Source organism: Danio aesculapii, chromosome 2, assembly GCF_903798145.1.
Source record: "Danio aesculapii chromosome 2, fDanAes4.1, whole genome shotgun sequence".
Classification (NCBI taxonomy): Eukaryota; Metazoa; Chordata; class Actinopteri; order Cypriniformes; family Danionidae; genus Danio; species Danio aesculapii.
The window spans coordinates 22,291,431-22,310,215 of NC_079436.1; the positions used below are offsets into that span (position 1 = coordinate 22,291,431).

The following is an 18,785-nucleotide window of genomic DNA, read 5'->3' on the forward strand; positions in this document are numbered from 1 at the left end:
TGTCTCCTTTGTCTGTTACACCCATTACAGGTCTTTCAGTCTCTGCTAATGAGCTGTTGATCTGAATCAGGTGTGTTTGGTTAAGGAGACATGGAAAATGTGGTTGAGAACCACTGAATTTTGTGACTGAGTTAGATCTGCTTTACAATTTAATCACACGTGTTTTCAAATTCACCTGGAAGGGGTTGAAAGTGTACAATCCAAAACATTTCAGACCATGTTTACACCTGTATTTAGTGTCATCCACATGTGATTAGGCCAACAAAATGTGTCTCAAAGCTCAGGACACAACAAGCGGTTAAAATGACAATGAAAATTTTATTTCTTGTGTGGACCAAAAAGCTGCACGTGTGCACGCTAAACAGTTGACTGAGACGAAAACATTCATTCTGTGCCTGCATGAGAGGGTGTGTCTTTTCATATGGGAAACCAGAATTAGTTCTGCACAGATACAAACTGTAAATAGTGTTTATTTACGCACCATTTTCACAGTACTTCATGCTCACCAAAGAGATATAGACCCTTCCTATATCTGGGTTTCTCAGCAGCAGAAGTCGTCATAGTTGGGTAAACTTAGCTCACAGTGAATGGGAGGGTACAAAACATATATATTTTTTTACAATCCTATTAGCTGAAATAATAAAAGAAAAATGGCATGATGGTGTTATCAAGACTTTCAAAAAAGGGGGAAAATGGTATGAGACTGACGGCAGCCATAACGTCCAATTTACTCTCAGCCCCAAAGATGCTGCATTACAAACACCTCACATAAGCCGTAATTCGTTTTTATTAATTTGATGCAAAGATGATATTATAACGGCATATAAATGTTCATATGTTTTTTTTTAAAAATCAAGTATAAAAAAACTTTCAAGGATTTAAGATTATGATGACCGTTAAATGCGTCATAACTGTCTTGTGAAGAAGGGTCCATTCGCTTGTGCAAATTTGTATGATAATCTTCTAATTCATATTGTTTGTAAACATTTGAGAGCCACATTTTTGTGTTCCCCTTGACGCTGTTGCCTTAGTCTCATCACTTCGGTTTTTATTTACACGCTCTGATTCATAGCTGAACAGCCAATCAGAGCAATCAAATCAACCATTTAAGCAATCTTAAACAACAACAATCTGTTTTTTATTAGGTTTTTTTAGTATTACTCCTTTGTAACCAGAAGAAGTCCTCGTTGTGCTGCATTTCTGGTGCATCTGACTAGTGAATCCAGCTTGTGTAATCTGTCTGATCAAACTGTGAATTTAGCAATTGCAGAAACTAGCACTGCAATACCTGACGTTATACCTGAGGGGCTATATTTACAGTGGGCGAGAGAGCTTAACGTGCTGCAATTTAAGAAAACGCATACAATTACAAAAATGCCAGCAAACCAAGAAAAGATCTTCATCAGTTTGACCGCACACATGCTGCAAATTCTCACAACACAAACACATTTAAAAAAAAAAAGTGCTGCTTTTTTTCATAATGCGAACAAATTGATAAAACGTGCTGTATTTTCTCACAATGCAAACAATTTACGAAAATGCACTGCATTTTCTCCCAACACTTTCAAATAGAATGGAACACAATGGAAATTATCCAAGGGGACTCTGAAGCGTGACAGACCTGACTATTTAGGTTTTGGTTATTCAGGCTAATAAAATACAAATGACAAGTGAATCAAGACGTTAAAATAAACAACCAAAAAAACTCACCTTTCAAAGATCACCTACAACTTCACTTAGCAACAGTCACAGCACAGCGAAATCCGTCACGTTTTTGGGTCCCCTTAAAACATTTCCGTTGTGTTCAGTTCATTTAGTGTTATGAGAGAATTCAGCGCGTTTTCATAATTTGTTTGCACTGTGAGAAAATGCGGAGCGTTTTTATTGGTATAGATTTACAGCACATGTGCTCTCAAACAAATGAAGATCTTTTCTTAATTTGCTGGCATTTTTTGTAATTGCATGTGTTTTCTTTAATTGGAGCATGTTAAGCTCTCTCGCCCACCGTACATATTTCAATTTTTCGGGACCGAAATGAAAATTGTGGATCAAAACCATAACTGAAAATTGCTTATGTTCTTTGCTGAAAAAAACAAAACCAATGCCGTAAATACTTTATAACAATTGTTTGCTATTTTCTGATGTATTGTAAAGTAATTTTGTAACACGTTTTATATTTAACTCAACAACTCAAAAAAGAATAAAACATACCACATTTTATTGACTGTAATGTAAAATTGGACAGAAAATATACAATGGCCCAAATTATTAGTTATTTAACTTATTAGTTAAATAAACTTTGAAAAAGAGTGCTTAACATCAAGCAGTCTGCTTCTCTACAGTGTCATCTGTAGCTTTACACTGTGTGACTCCTGTATATTTCAGTGGATTCTGATTGGCTCCAAGTGTTTTATTGTTTTTCACCTGGAAAAAAAGCATTCAATCAAAATGATTCCATTAATATTGTTTCGTTTTAGCAGTGGTCTGAACTTTTAGAACAATGCCTTAATCATTATCTTCATAGTTATCATCTATGGTGTGAACAGCCTTTAACAGAGCAATCACACCAAACCTGCTAAGCGTGAACACACCATTAAACCACAGTGCAGCTTATATGTGTGTTTTTTTTCTGCGTTTCGATTTTTTTTTTTCAGAAAATACAGTAGATGTCATGCGAGTTCTTAAGTGATTATTTTTCAAAAATGTATTTTCTTATTGCCCCTGAAGGGAAGAAATCCCATCTAAGGAAAACCAGTGAGAAGAAGCCACCCACCAAAGAGTCTATAGCCAGACTGCAGCAGTCCAACATCTGGAAAATGGAGAACGAGTTTTATGAGTTTGCACTCGAGCAGTTCCAGTACGTTCGGGCTCATGCGGTGAGGGAAAAAGATGGAGAACTGTACCTTCTGACACAGAACTTTTTCTATGAGAAAATCTACCCCAAAACTACCTGATAACACTGTACGCTGTGGTCAGAAACACTGGAGAGAGAGGACACTTTGTTTGTTTCTTTGACAGACACATGTTCTCCATCTGGATGTGAATGTGTAATACGAGTACGTGCCACAGGGAAGAGTCCTGCGGCCAAATAGCTTTTATGGGCTTTATTCTCCAATGCATATCATTTGAAGAAGGGTTCACAGCCCCTCGGATGACTTTAAAAGTGACTTGATCATGTCATTTTCCATCGCCGTAGGTTTATACAGGTGCTGGTGCTGCCACATTTCACAGGTTTGTTTTCTTTTTTAGCCTTATTTAATGAGTGTTCTTTGAGTGAATGATGCAGTTTTACGAGTTTGTGTTTCTTATTTTTAAAGTGTTGAAAGGGTATGGATGACTACTAAACATTCTTGAACTTTAGCAAATTAAAAAGGTACAGTTTATTTCCATATAGTAAAATGTTTGATTTCTTTTAAAAGTTGTTTCTCGGTTACACCGATGAGGATGTACACTATCTGACAAAAGTCTTGTCGCTGATTCAATTTTTAGGAACAGTAAATAATAACTTGACTTCTAGTTGATCATTTGATATCAGAAGTGGCTTATTTAAAGGCAAAAACCTCTAGATTAGGCTTATTTTATCTAAATAAAATATGATCATGCCTTGATTTTTAAGTATTTAATAAGGACAGTGATGTCTGACTTTGCTTAGACAAAAGTCTTGTCATTTAACAGAAATAATGTAGAGTAGAGAATATAAAGTCATGCTGCAGTGGAAAAAGAATGAATATTTGGTATGACTCCCATGAGCTTGGAGGACTGCATCCTTACATCTCTGCAATGACTCAGAGAACTTAAAATAAAGTCATCTGGAATGGCAAAGAAAGCGTCAAGATTCTTCGAATTGATCTTCAAAGCCTCCTCCTTCATCTTACCCCAGACTTGCTCAATAATGTTCATGTCTGGTGACTGGGCTGGCCAATCGTGGAGCACTTTATTTGCTTTCAGGAACTTTAATATGGAGGCCTAAGTATAAGGAGTGCTATCCTGCTGAAGAATTTGCCTTCTTCTGTGATTTGAAATGTAATGGGAATCACAAATGTCTTGATACCTCAGGCTGTTAATGTTGCCATCCACTCTGCAGATCTTTCGCACGCCCCCATTCTGAATGTAACCCCAAACCATGATTTTTCCTTCACCAAACGACTGATTTCTGTGAGAATCTTGAGTCTATGCAGGTTTCAATAGGTCTTCTGCAGTATTCGTGATGATTGGGATGCAGTTCAACAGATGATTCATCAGAAAAATCTACACTGTAAAAATGGCCGTGATTTCAACGATAAAAAACTGTAAAAATGCTTCAGTACAAATTCGTAACCTGGTTAACAGTATGTTTCCTTAATATATATACAACAAAAAATCGTAAATTGACTTTCCCAGAATGCCCTGCATGGCACATCACTTTTATGCTTTTTGTTAACATTACTATGGAGCTTCTTAGTTGTTTCCCCATCAGTTATGTACAATAGAGATTTATGTTACATCTAATGTTGATACAATGTTTATTTCATGACTTTAATTTTATGCGTGTTACCATACTGGTGTTCAGTAGCTGTGTGAAAGACACTGAGCACCTTCTATATATTGATACTCTTTTCTGCTTGTGGGAAAAGTTGATTGTGATGAGCATTGGTTCATTATGTAACTTCCTCATCACCACCTGCATATGGCTGTGCTAACGTGTCTAACTGTGTAACAAAAGATGTGTAGATGTTGGTAATTCAAAATACAGACATTTTACCTATACAAATTATTAAATATGGTAGTTTACTGTAAAAATGAGAAATTACTTTTACCGTTTGTACCGTATAATTAACGGTAAAGTACTGGCAACAACAGCTGCTGGTTTTTTACTGTAAATTTTACAGTATTTTACAGTTTTACATTTTACAATTTTATTTTTTTACAGTGTAGCTTCTGCCACATTTTTGAAATGATCAACTAGAAATCAAGTTATTATTTGTAGCTCTTACAACTGGGATCGACGACAAGACTTCTGTCAGGTAGTGCATATATTTTACATTATATTTTGTAATATTAGATTGTTTTGTTTCAAAAGAATTCTACATTATTGCTGTTTGCCTTTTTTAAAATCAAAACCTTTTATCTGCATTTTTGTTTCATCGATTTCAGAAAATATATTTTTATCTAAGAATTTATGTATGTAAATACTGGTCATTACAGTTGCTGTTGGACCAAAACATTTAAATATGGGAGGATTACAAAAAAATGTATTAAAAAAAATGTTTGTTTTTTTGGGAGGGTTTTTTTACAAAAAAAAATCTAAAACCCACATCTGCATGTCTGTCTGTTATTATTTCTTGGTAAGCAGCAATTCATTTCCTTAACATTTATTTTTATATATTTTATGACTGATTTATCATGTTTTTTTTTACATAACATGAACGTACTTAATTTCAAAGCCTGGTACCATTAGTTTGCTGCTTTTATCATTCAGAGATTATCAACTTTAATTGAAGAAAAGACTGTAAATCAATTCATCAAGACTGTGCCTTTTTTCCTATAGCTGTCGTAGTTACAGCCAGTTTAAATATGACTTGACATCTCGGCGTGTGAATTGTTTTACAATGAGAATCGTTCACATGTAGTCGTGCATAGATTGTCATTATGAAAATGGAAATGGCTTACCATATGAAACTGTTGATGGTATACAAGAGAGGAACTGATGTCTTTTTGAAAATGAAAATGCATCTGCTAAGTTCATTATACAATTCCAATGTTTATATATGGACATGTTCTTTTACTGGCTACACATTTGTGCATGAAATGGGTGCTGGGTTGCACATTTGACCCTAAAATCTCCAACACACACGATGAGTAGAACAGTCACTCTTTGTCATTAATTTTCACTCTGTACTTTAGAAAACTATTTTGAGGATTTGCAGGTTCTTTTGGATGTTTTTAGACTATCAAACTCAGTCTGTACTGTATATGAAAGTAGAGTAGCTTGTACATATGAAATTGATATTGGTATGTCGTTTTCTTTGATTTCACAGTGCCACCATGTGAGCCTGTGTTTGTGTTTCTCGTTTTAAATGAATGAGACTCTTAGGGGTTTTCTCTTTTCTGCTGACTGTGCTGAGGTAGACCTGAAAACAGGTTGATTTTTGAATATGTCAGCCATAATAAAAAAGACTTTGATTTGTTTAGCTTTTGTTTCCTTGTTCTTTTATCATTGTAATTTTGATGAAATAGCACAGACTGATTAAAATATTTTAAAATGTCATTTATTCCTATATGATGGTAAAGTGTCATCCATTTTCAGCATTATAATGATCCTTCAGATCTCATAAGATTATGTTGTGCCTAAAAGGACAGCTCACCTGAAAGTGAACATTTCCTACTGTTCACTCAAGTGGTTCTAAACTTTTATGAATTTCTTACTGTTGAAACACAAAACAAGATATTCTGACAAAAATTGGGGGAAAAGCAGCCATTAACATTCATAATAGATTATAAAAATACTATTTTCAAAGCCTGCTTTTTTTCAACATTCTTCAGTGTATCTTCCTTCCTCAGCAGAAAGAAACTCAAACAGGTTTAGAACAAGTGGAGGAAGAGCAAATGATGACAGAATTTTTCATTTTTGGGTGAGCAGTTTATGAAACTTTTTTTCCTTATTATTTGTATGAAAACTGAAACTCATGCCACACTGTAAAAAATACTGGGTTGCCCCAACACAAATTAATTAAGGTAAGTGGAGTAAACATGAAGCAATAAAAAAAGTAGTTTGAACAAGCAGCTATATATCTATTTATTACCCCCTAACACCCCCCAAATTATTAGTCCCCTGTTTATTTTTCACTAATTTCTGTTTAACGCTGAAAAGATTTTTTCAACACATTTCTAAACATAATAGTTTTAATAACTCATTTCTAATGAATTAGTTATTTTATTTTTGCCATGATGACAGTAAATAATATTTGACAAGATATTTTTCAAGACTCTTCTACACAGCTTAAAGTGACATTTAAAGGCTTAACTAGGTTAGGGTAAATAGGCAAGTTATTGTATAGCAATTGTTTATTCTGTAGACTATCGAAAAAAAATGAGCTTAAAGGGGCTAATAATGTTGACCTTAAAATGGTTTCTAAAAAATTAAAAACTGCTTTTATTCTAGCTGAAATAAAACAAATCAGACTTTCTCCAGTAGAAAAATTTTTATCAGACATACTGTGAAAATTTCCTTGCTCTGTTAAATATCATTTGGGAAATATTTAAAAAAGAAAAAAAATTTAAATGGGGGCTAATAATTCTGACTTCAACTGTGTTTATATATATATGTATATATATATATATGTATATATATATATATATATATATATATATATATATATATATATATATATATATATATATATATATATATATATATATATATATATATACACTTCTATATATACACTTACACTTCTACAAGATTTTAATGTCTCAGCAATATCCTACTTCTAATGAACCAACACACTCTCACAGCAGTTTGTAACTTTTTGATTTAGTTGCTAATTCATATGAATTCGTACAATTAAGTAAAATTTCCTAATGCTACAATGACGGTTGGGTTTAAGGGTGAGGTTGGTTGCCACGCCTCCTTTTTAAAATCTTACATTTTTGTCCAATAGGCTAAATGCGCAGTGTTTTTCAGCCAATGATAAACTTCCGGTGAAAGCTTTATGTGATTATTTTCAATTTCATAAGGTTCCTTTTACAGAATCGATGTTGTAATCAGTTAAACAGACTTAAGCATCCATTTGGTTGTTTAAGCTTAAGAGACAAAAGACTGTTTCAAAGCAGGTATTGTCATTAGCAGTGACTCCATTGAAATATACTGGGGTAAAATAAATTTCCATATTTTAAAGACATGGCATGGAAAATTTTTATTTAATGCAGTGCTTCTTGTTTGGTCTGATACCCATTTTATATCACATCTTAGCCAGGCAGTAATGATTACTGTTCTTTAAAGAAATCAGATCTTAAACACAACGATTTTGTATATGATGACAATTAACCGAAAGCCAAGGGGCTGACTGGCTGAAATTAAAAGTCTGTGTGCATATAGCCCATTGAACTCAGTGAATTAGCCACTTAACTGACAAAACCTAAAATAGTTATGTCTCTACTCTTTCTTTGCTGTGTAAAACTGAAAATGCTCTCATTACCTCAAAGTTTTTGCATGGGATGTTTCTGAGGAAAAAACAACCACAACAAACTTCTACCTATAGAATGGCAGGATGTAAGCCTTTGGTCATTAACCTCTCACCACCAACACTAAGCTACATTTAGAGAAAAACACCAGATGTGCTGAAGCAGTCTGCAAAAAAAAGTCCATATTACCTCACAAGAGCGCATCCACTTAATAAACATCAGCAGGCGATATGCTTTTGAGTCCATCTCGATGTGGAAATGTAATCAGCGGCACAATTAAAGCTTTACTGAGTCGTTCTTTCAATAGCATGGCCTAGATAATAGTGTAAATAATTAATTTTTCTATTAACTCATTGTCGTCTCTTCAGCTTGTCTCTCTTCAACACGCTGGGAACAGATACCAGGCTGCCTTTCAGAGATATAATTTTTCTAATTAGCACTCAAATGAAGGGCTGTCTGTAGCCCCTGACGGTCATTGTCGGCGGTTTTTTACCTCCCCCCGGTTAGATTAGATGGGTGATTGAGCTGTCAAAGCAACAAATAAAGGGCCCTTTCAAACAATCCCTTTCTGTGTTTGATCGACAGTCGAGCTTCCCTTCATTTTTAATGAACATCATAATTGTTGGCTTTAGTCAATAGGGAAAGGATACATTAATTAGGGGGAAATTGGTCCGTCAAAATAGCCAGCTATCCCATATGGTAATGTTTTTTTTTTCTTCGCTGGCTTAAATATATTTTATAAAAGTGAGGCTCATTAAAATATATAATTGATTAATTAATTTCAGCCTTCGTGTATTTAAAATAAATTTCTAAGTGTATTTTAACATGTATTTCAGGGTAAATAAATTACATTTACAACCTTACATTAGAATGTGGATGGAAATCTGAAGTATTCATTAGTTTAAAAATATATATTTAGAAGAACTGCATTGTAAAATAGTTTTGAGAAATAAAAATACAGCTTTCATACAACTGTACACTGTAAAACCCAACAGTCAACTTTATCAAATGAAATGAGTGTACACTGTAAAAAATGTCTTGATTTTCACAACATGATACTGTAATTTTTCACAGTAAATGACATTAGTATTACTTTACAGGATTTAACTGTAAAAATTCACAGTAATGTGTTGTATTTGTATTCTTATTGGGAAATTAAGGCGGGTTACAGTAAATTACTGTAAAAAGGGCTATATCTTTTGCATGTTAGTTATAGGAATTCTTTTTATTTCATTCAACATAGACAATACAAATGAACTTTTATGCTAGTATTGGCACTTTTTTTGATTTTATTTACAAATAACAGAATTTTATTGCCGCCCCCCTAAAAAAATTTGGTTTCATCTTCAAAAATAACTTGAAAGAAATTCATCCTGTTTTGGATGATTAATTTCCATCCTGTTAAATCTGATTAATTTACACTACTTAAATTGAAATGTTCAATTTCAGTTAGCTTTTTTGTAGCTTAACAATAAAACAAACAAATTAAAGATTACAATAAATTTAAAATGACAATCTCTAAACCATCCCCATCATTCCCCCTCTCTTCTCAGATGGAATGGTGGGCCAAATCAAAGGTTACCAAGGGTCAACTTTGGTCCGCGGGCCCTAGTTTGGGCATCTCTCATCTAAATTGATGAAAAAAAAATTTAATATTGAGAAAATTGATTTTACAGTTGTCTAAATTAAGTTCTTATAATGCACATTACTAATCAAAAGATGGGTTTTTATATATTTGTGGTAGTAAAAGTACTGAATGTCTTCATAAAACATGATCTTTACTTAATATTCTAATGATTTTTTGAGTATAAAATAAAAATCAATAACTTTGACTCATAAAATGTATAGTTTTGAGACTGTTTTTGTGGTCCAGGGTCAAAGACACACATATATTAGAACATTATATATATATATATATATATATATATATATATATATATATATATATATATATATATATATATATATATATATATATATATGTACATATATATATATGTAGAAGGTATATTAAAGTAAATGTATTTTTTAAATATATTATTGTTGTATTTTGAACTGTATATAAAGACTTATAATAATATAATATAAGAAAAAATAATATATTTGTTTAAAAACACCAGCATAGAAATTCACATCATTGTCCAACGTCTCGCAGATTGAATTATGAGGCATTGCTGAAAATCTTCAGCTCTTAAATGTGAAGCTTTTGTGTAACGCTTCGATCTGATGTTTATCTGACTGTATGTTTAGAAAGCTCCTGCTCTTTTATTAATGCAAGTTCTTTGCTCTTTACCTGAAACAGCGCAACATGCCTCTGCTCAGTAAACAATTAAAGTAATGGAGCTGTGGAGAAAATTACTTATTTTCCATTACATCCCCCCACACACACACACATTTCAAACTTTGCGCTGCGCCATTAGATCAACGACTGTGACCTCATTATATAAACATAATGATCCAGGAGATGGAGGGGGTCGGTGGTCTCGTTTACAGGAGATCTACACAGGCAAAACCAACAATAGAGCTGAATAAACTCATAGCTCATGCAAAACATTCATAGATACAATTGTGCTCAGTTTAGTCTGGTTGTAAGTACCCTAATATGTTTTTTTTATCATGTACATCGCAAAAAAATGTTATAGATTTTATTATTTTGTGATGTTTTATTACATGGCTTTCTCTCAAACACATCTGTTATTGTTGTTAAAAGTAAATAAAGTAACAGTAACTGTATCTTTCACATAAAAAAATATTTAGAAGGAAGTTCAATATCTAACTCCACTTGAGATTATTAGCATTTTTAGATTATTTAGCAAAACATTTTTAAATATGCACACAGTCATGTTCACTATTCGGATGCCTACTATTTTGACAATAATTTTATAGAATTTTTCACAGAAGTACATGAATCGGTGATGCATATTTTAAATTTTCCATAAAAGTTGTTGCATTTGACATAAAAAGTGAATTGGAATGAATATTTAAATGCAAAATTAAAGCTTATATAATGCATAGTGCAATTTTTTAGTATATGGTCCAATCTAGTGGCTCTCCATTGATATTTTGGTGGGGTGGTGTCCATTGACACTTTGAGTAATTGTTCTGCTGGAAGATGAACCGTCCCCCAGTCTGAGGTCAAGAGCACTCTGAAGCAGGTTTTCATTCAGGATGTCTCTGTACATTCATCTTTCCTCTATCCTGACTAGTCTTCTCCAGTTCCTGCTTCTGAAAAACATCCCCACAGCATGATGCTGCCATCACCATGCTTCACTGTAGGGATGGTATTAGCCTGGTGATGAGCAGTGCCTGGTCTTCTCCAAACATAACGCCTGGCATTCACTCCAAAGAGTTAAGTTTTAGTCTGATCAGACCAGAGAATTTTGTTTCTTATGGTCTGAGAGTCCTTCAGATGCCTTTTGACAAATTCCAGGCGGGCAGTGGCTTCCGTCTGACCACTACCATACCTTCCCCAGCCTTGTGCCTAGAGACAATCCTGTCTCGGAGGTCTACAGAAAATTCCTTTGTCTTCATGCTTGGTTTGTGCTTTGACATGCACTGTCAACCCTGGGACCTTATATAGACAGGTGTATGCCTTTTTAAATCATGTCTAATCAACTGAATTTACCACAGGTGAACTCCAATGAAGCTGCTGAAACATCTCAAGAATGATCAGTGGAAACAGAATGTAGCTGTAGTTGTTTTAACCAGGACTTTTGTTTTATAGTGTTGTGTACTTTTCACATACATCAGAGCTCGACTGCAGATGTTCACAGGCTCAAAATAAAACCAAACATAGAGTTAAGCTTTTAATTCCTCAAAGCAAACACCACACTATATATCATCACGAAGCCGCCCCCATGGCTCCGTCATGTCATCAGAGACTAATTTTCGGCATTGAATAGTGACATAATACACCATAATGAGTGACAGAAGCCGACAAACACAAGCTTTTTCCCACTCAGCTCATCCATCTCTGAAATCTAGAGTGTGTGCAGGTTTGAATTAAGATCATTTGACAAGATAAACAGTTTCAGCCGGCTCCCATGACTGCCACTTTTCACCCAAACTGCTTTGATTGCATATAATCTGATGGTAATCACGGCTAAATGACAGACGGATGATAAGAAAAGCAAGATCCTTTTCTCACGGCTGATTTTCTATTACCACCCAATCAGACCGCTGTCAAAGTTTCTTTTCATACTGATTTGGCCGTGACGCTGTGTGTGTGTGCTGTAATTAGGTCTTTAATATGGGTGATTAAGACTCCATTGTGGGGTCATTCCATGAAATTGAAGCATTTTGCTTTCATAAGAAATACTGAAACTGAACCGATATAATAGCAAATATTTTTGTGATAAATATAAGAAAATATGATGTATCTATTCATCATATCAAGTCAAGGTCGCTTGAAATTGTATGACTTCTGGTGAGGTTTTTGGCCTGTCGCTTTCTATTTTTCTTGTTTTTACATAAGGACTTTTAGTTTGCTATTTAGATTAGCAAATCTTAAATTGCATTTGCATATTGTTCTAAGCAGTCTTGGGGAAAGTTACTTCTAAATGTAATGCGATACAATATTGAGTTACTCCCCAAAAAGTAACTATTGTGTTACTTAGTTACTTTTTATGGTAAGTAATGCATTACGTTATTTTTGAGTTACTTTTTGCAGTACTTTTTATTACCTGGCCGAGGCTTGATCTTTTTCAGAACTGTTTTTTTTCTTTCTTTTTGTATGTATAACTTACACATTAATTTACCTTTAAAAAGTATATATTATAGGATAGTGTTCGAAGGATAATAGGATAATAATCAGAGAACTTCCTGACCCCAGAGCTATACCCGGCATATATATAGAGTAATGAAAGTTTAAAGCAATGTGTTTACTAGTTTTGTACTATTTGTCTTAAGTAAAATCACTGCCCATTGAGACTATAATCCCCTTTTCCTTTTCTTCGATGCGTACAAAATAATAAACACATTTTCTCATTGACTGCGTAATTCATTGTGACTACTTTAATTTTAATTCAGCAATTTATTTGTTTAAAAGCTAATTAAATAAACAAAAAAGTAACTGTAATAATAAATATTATTACTTAATTTTTAATAAAGTAATGCGTTACTTTACTCGTTACTTCACATAACGTTAAGAGTGTTAAGTTTGTTATGTAACTCACGTTACTTGTAATGCGTTACTCCCAACATTAGTTCTAAGTATATGTTACGTTTTTTACATTATTTTTATGAAATATAAATAATTTTATCTGTAATCCATGATTTCATGTCAGCCCTGTTACCCTCACCCTAAAGAAAGAATGAAATAAACAAAGAAACAAAAAACAAACTAAAACAATGTTTTGGAGGGATATCCTGCAATGTTAGTACTTTAAACAATTATTCTTTAAAAGAATAACTTAATATAATCAATATCTACAAGTAATGTCCTTTCAACAAGTGCAACATGTTTTATGACTAAACCTATTACTAACTAGCTATTAGCAATTTAGCTTAAACTGTCAAAGTTGATACCTTTCCAGAGAGTTACTTCAGATGTTAACTGTTACCCTGTAACTATCATAACTTTTTTTTTATCTAAAAATATAATAAGATATGGTAATACACGTCCAAACAATCAACCACCAAAATTAAGATGCCATGGTATTCTGAATGTCAAATATTTCAAATCTCCCATTTTCTAAAAATATATAATATTTAAAATACATATTTTAAAAATATATTATAATATACTATTAAAAATAGTATATAGACCATTTTAAGGAATGTAAACAATAACAATGGTCCTAATGTATTTCCTCTTTTACATGTTTCATTTCGATAGCTTCTAAAAAAAAAAACGTCCATATATTAAGAAATAATATTATGACAGCTGTTTTAATGTGAAGATATGATTAAATTGTCTCTTGTTACAGCTATAAAATAGTATAATAAGAAGCAGGAAATGTTCATGGACCAATGACATGACTACATTGAAATGGTCTAGCCTACTATTATTGCTGGTGTATTCAACTGGCATGATAAAAATGGCAGAGCATAGCAAATAGTCACAAAATAAGAAATGAAATAGTTTGAGATGGAGATACAATTTCTCAGTCTTCATAGATATGAAGGAAAAACATACCTAAAATGTATGTTTAAAAATGTAAAATAGTATGACCTAAAACATACATTTCTAAAGTCACGTTGACACGTTGATAATGTGATTTAAGGTACAGTTAAAGAATAAACAGTACGTACAGTTCGAGAAAACGACGCCAAGATGCTGATATCGCCAATAATGCATCTGCCTCAGCAAGAGACCAAAATTTAAGGGACTGCTGTTGATTGGCTAACGCTCACATGACGTCACCTTACGGATATTTAAAGGAGATTGAAGCCTGGAACTAGGAGCGGTTAACTTTCATTACGCAGACCTCCTGAAGGACATGCCAACGAGATGCGGTTTGAGTGTAGGCAAATAATTTTTTCTTCTGTGCTTATGACATCTGCCAATTTGCATGAAGACAAGATATACTCCGGGTGTCAGCTTTTATGCGGACTGTCAGACTGAAAGCGATAATAATTCGTACTGTATTTATGACTCTGGAAGTGTGAAGCAGGTGAGTGCGCATGCGTGTGATAGCTGTGAGACTATAAGTGTGAACATGTTTACTTTAGCAGTATTGTTTGTTATCTGTCAGTGTCATTCAAATAGTGCTTGCATATATTTGTTGTCTGTTCTACTGAATATATCATTTGTTTCTCTTAGTAACCATAATTGAAACATCTGTTCAGTCAACTTGTGCTTTATTGCAGGTAGTGACCCATTTAATATGGTAAACAGTGCTTGCAATACACAAGCAGCTCATGTTAGAATGGGGGCTCTGGCGTGGAAGCGGTGTGTTGGATGTGGATGCAAGATTTCGGACCGCTTCCTCCTGTTTGCTTTGGATGGGTACTGGCACTGCCACTGTCTCAAGTGCTCCTGCTGCCAAGCCCAGCTGGCTGAAATTGGCTCATCGTGTTTCACAAAGCGTGGCTTGATTCTCTGCAAAAGTGACTATTTAAGGTCAGGAACAGTGCTCTGTTTTGTTATTGCAATCCTTGTTGATTTACTATCATTTATATCTCAAGCTAACAAATGGACTGGATCAGGGTTTTTTAATCTTTCTCAGATGGCATGGATTCCCATATAGGATCTTCTTTGCTTATAGGACCCCTATATCCTGAAATGAAATGGCATCAATTTAGTTTACTGTAAAACTTTTATACTGTAAAAAATAATCATATCATAAATGGAAAATATTTACTTTCTATCATATTACATTTTCTGTTCATTATAGTGCTGTAGTTATTTATTATTTACTTATTTATTGTTTACATATTGTAAAAAAAACAGTTTAATGTATTTAATTTTATAATGCATATTTGAATTGTATTTTAAATGATTTTACTTGTTATAATTATTATATTTTTGTTTGTTATACTTGTTGTTTATTTCAATTTTGACTATTTCAAACTTACATTTTTATTTATTTTAATATTTGAATCTTTTTTTTTTTTCATTTTATAAATTCTTTATTTATCAATCATTTTACATATTCTATCTGTTTCTCCAAACATTTCTACAGACCCCCAGGACTGAAAGGGTTTAAAAAAAATAAAACAAATATTGTTTTGTGTCATTGTAATGAAACAAAATTCTGTCAAGTCATTTACTTCTCAGCAACACAAGAAGATATTTTGAAAGATTTTGTTTACTAAACTTTTTCCCCCTAATGTCTTCCATTGCATGAACTAAAAAAAAGCAGTGGAGGAAAATGACAGGTATAAAACTTGAAGATGAAAACAAAGAATGACACTCATTTAATTTTTGTATATGCTCTCACTTTTTGGGCATAATATTTTTATCAGTTGTGTCAAACACAACATTTTTATGATTTTAAATGTTTTCAAGTCATCGTATTTCACATGTATTTATGTATTTATTTTGCAAGACTTCTGGGTGAACAAATAGTAACTTTAAATGTGGTCAATCCCCTTGCCCACTGATTGCCATTTTTGGAATTTTTCCCATGTCATATAATCTTACAAATTTACAATCTGTTTGCATAGATTTTATTGTGCTCCTGGCCAAACGACTAATATTGCTTAGGTGGAGAGATTAGAAACCTCCATTCCCCACACAGTGGATCTGTGATGTCCTCTTAATATAAATGAAAAAATTAGACTGTCTAGAGCAGGAGTGTCCAAACTTGGTCCTGGAGTGCGTTGTCCTGCAGATTTTAGCTACAACTTGCCTCAACACACCTGCAAGGATGTTTCTAGAAAGCCTAGTAAGAGCTTGATTACCTAGCCCAGGCGTGTCTGATTGGGGTTGGAACTCAACTTTGCAGGACACCTGCCCTCCAGGACAGAGTTTGGGCACCCCTGGTCTAGAGGTTCATCTAATCAGTTTAAGAAAATTTGGGACCCATTCAGGAAATATATTCAGGAACATGTGTTATTGTTAAATATAGAACAAGTCCTTGTTCCAGCAAATTGATTCTTTTTCTTTCCTAAGTTGAGTAGATTGTGCGATACAGATTGTAGTTTTTGTTAAGCCACATTATTATTTACCTTTTATTTATTTTTTATTATTATTTTATTTCATTGTATGCGCTTAAGTTAATACTATCTATACTTTTAAAAATATAATTGTTTTTCTCTTTTATTACTGTAATTGGCCATAAAATTCACTTTTAAATTATTTTTAAATTTGTGGACAACAACAAAACAGCAGTAGGTTTAAGCACAGTAAATGCTGTCTTGGGTTTGTTGTTGTGTTCGCTTATTAAAAAGCATATATGTGATTATGATCTTCACTGTAGATTATTTGGCCACAGTGGTGCCTGCAGGGCCTGCAGTACCTCCATCCCAGCAAATGAAATGGTAATGCGTGCACAAGGCAATGTTTTCCATGTCAAGGTAATTTACAAACCGACCCATCTAAATACAGGTCATTCATTTTTACTACCAGTTAATATACTTTTTCATTTCTGCCTTTGGTCTTGCAGTGTTTTGTATGCTCCATCTGCCATAACCAGCTCGTACCTGGAGACCGTTTTCACCTCGCAAATGGAAAACTGTACTGTGAGCGGGACAAATCTGCAGCTTCTGAACACTCAGATTCACTCAGGGAGCATGACATATCCCAACAAAAATGCTGAGATGCTATTTTTTTGAGATACTATTGGAGCACCTATCTTTGTATTCAAGACCTCATATAACCCGGCAGTTGCTTTGTCAGCTACAGAGCATTTTGAGAAGGTCTGATATCATGGAAATCCAACATGTATGGTAATATCTGGCAGTTTAAATGAGGTTAACCATTGGAGCTGAAAAGCAATATCAGCGAGCATCCTTGCATATCATAATCAATTATGAATTGGTTTTGCACAGAATGACCTTATATGTTGTGGACCTGCAGTTTATGTGTGGTGTCTGTGAGTTGCGAAATTGTGTACTTTTACTTTCAGCCAGCAAAAACACACACACTTCCATTGTTGTGTGTGTGTGTGTGTGTGTGTGTGTCTGACATTTTATGTTTTGGCAATCTTCTTGGTCTGCAATTACAGTATAACTGCAGTTAACCATTGTAAATATCAATCCTCAGAGTATCCAGAGAGCTATTTGTATCCTTTAAAAAAAACACTTCAGACTTCACACTTTAGATGATATTTTTGTTGTTGTATTTTTTAATTAAAGATAACTGGGTTTTAAGGTTGCTATAAATATTTGAAGTGTGTTGTGTATGAAGAAATGTTTACTTTATTATCTTTTAAGAGGCCATTAGAAAGATCATTTACTAAAATAAACTCTCTAGTCAGGTGCTGTCATACATTTGAAATGGTTTCTAAAATATCTAAACTAAATTTATGGAGAACATCACCCTCTGTTGGCAGAGAGCAGTTCTGTCACTCTTTTATCAACCCAATAGGTGTTATTCCTATCTTTTTTTCATGCATTAGAATGTGTCCTGTTGTTTATATATATATATATATATATATATATATATATATATATATATATATATATATATATATATATATATATATATATATATATATATATATATATATATGTATATATATATGTATATGTGTGTGTATATATATTAGTTTTTATTCTGTGCATAAAAAAATTATGGGATAATTTTTAATCCCACTAGAATGACAGTCTGTGTAACAATATTTATATAGCAAGCACTTGTTAGACATATTTAGAACAAGAATTGTTTGATGACATAAATATTAAATATCTTTTTTTATTTTGATTAAAGTATATTTATACTTTACCCATTTGTCAGCGAGAAATTTTGAGTAATATAAAATGTACAAGCTAATAGAGTTGAGTATGATCACTTAATCTTTTGTATATTTTAATAACTGCAGGTCAGAAGTAAATAGTTTTATTTTATTTATACAGACGTGAACAAATTTGTTGGTCCCCTTCAATTTTGTCCAGGCCAGTCACATTAGCTGGCATTTTTTAAATTGTTTTAGCTAAAATGCATTGAAAGCAATATTTGATTTTAAATTGTTTATTTTCAGTCATTTTTGATTAATCATTACTTTTTTCAGTTTCAA

At 33.2% G+C, this 18,785-nt stretch overlaps 2 protein-coding genes across 2 annotated transcripts in view; both read left to right on the plus strand.

Moving 5' to 3' along the window:
• hs2st1a (heparan sulfate 2-O-sulfotransferase 1a) overlaps positions 1-6,170 on the plus strand; it is a 28,419-nt gene extending 22,249 nt beyond the window's left edge. Inside the window, exon 7 of the mRNA XM_056474842.1 lies at positions 2,728-6,170. Within this exon, the coding sequence (XP_056330817.1) occupies positions 2,728-2,954 (227 nt within the window). The 3' untranslated portion in view covers positions 2,955-6,170. The remainder of the gene's footprint in view (positions 1-2,727) is intronic.
• An 8,411-nt stretch (positions 6,171-14,581) lies between these two features.
• On the plus strand, positions 14,582-17,686 carry lmo4 (LIM domain only 4). Its single transcript, XM_056474931.1, has 4 exons — positions 14,582-14,777; positions 14,974-15,226; positions 17,028-17,124; positions 17,214-17,686. The coding sequence occupies exons 2-4, from the start codon at positions 14,991-14,993 to the stop codon at positions 17,364-17,366; spliced, it is 486 nt and encodes a 161-aa protein (XP_056330906.1). The 5' UTR covers positions 14,582-14,777; positions 14,974-14,990; the 3' UTR covers positions 17,367-17,686.
• The last annotated feature ends 1,099 nt before the right edge of the window (positions 17,687-18,785 follow it).

Excerpts from the sequence above, each read along its gene's own strand:
- lmo4 (XM_056474931.1), top strand. The coding sequence starts at position 14,991 with ATGGTAAACAGTGCTTGCAATACACAAGCAGCTCATGTTAGAATGGGG. Across the intron at positions 15,227-17,027 it reads TGCAAAAGTGACTATTTAAG|ATTATTTGGCCACAGTGGTG; the intron begins GTCAGGAACAGT and ends TCTTCACTGTAG. Across the intron at positions 17,125-17,213 it reads GCAATGTTTTCCATGTCAAG|TGTTTTGTATGCTCCATCTG; the intron begins GTAATTTACAAA and ends TTGGTCTTGCAG.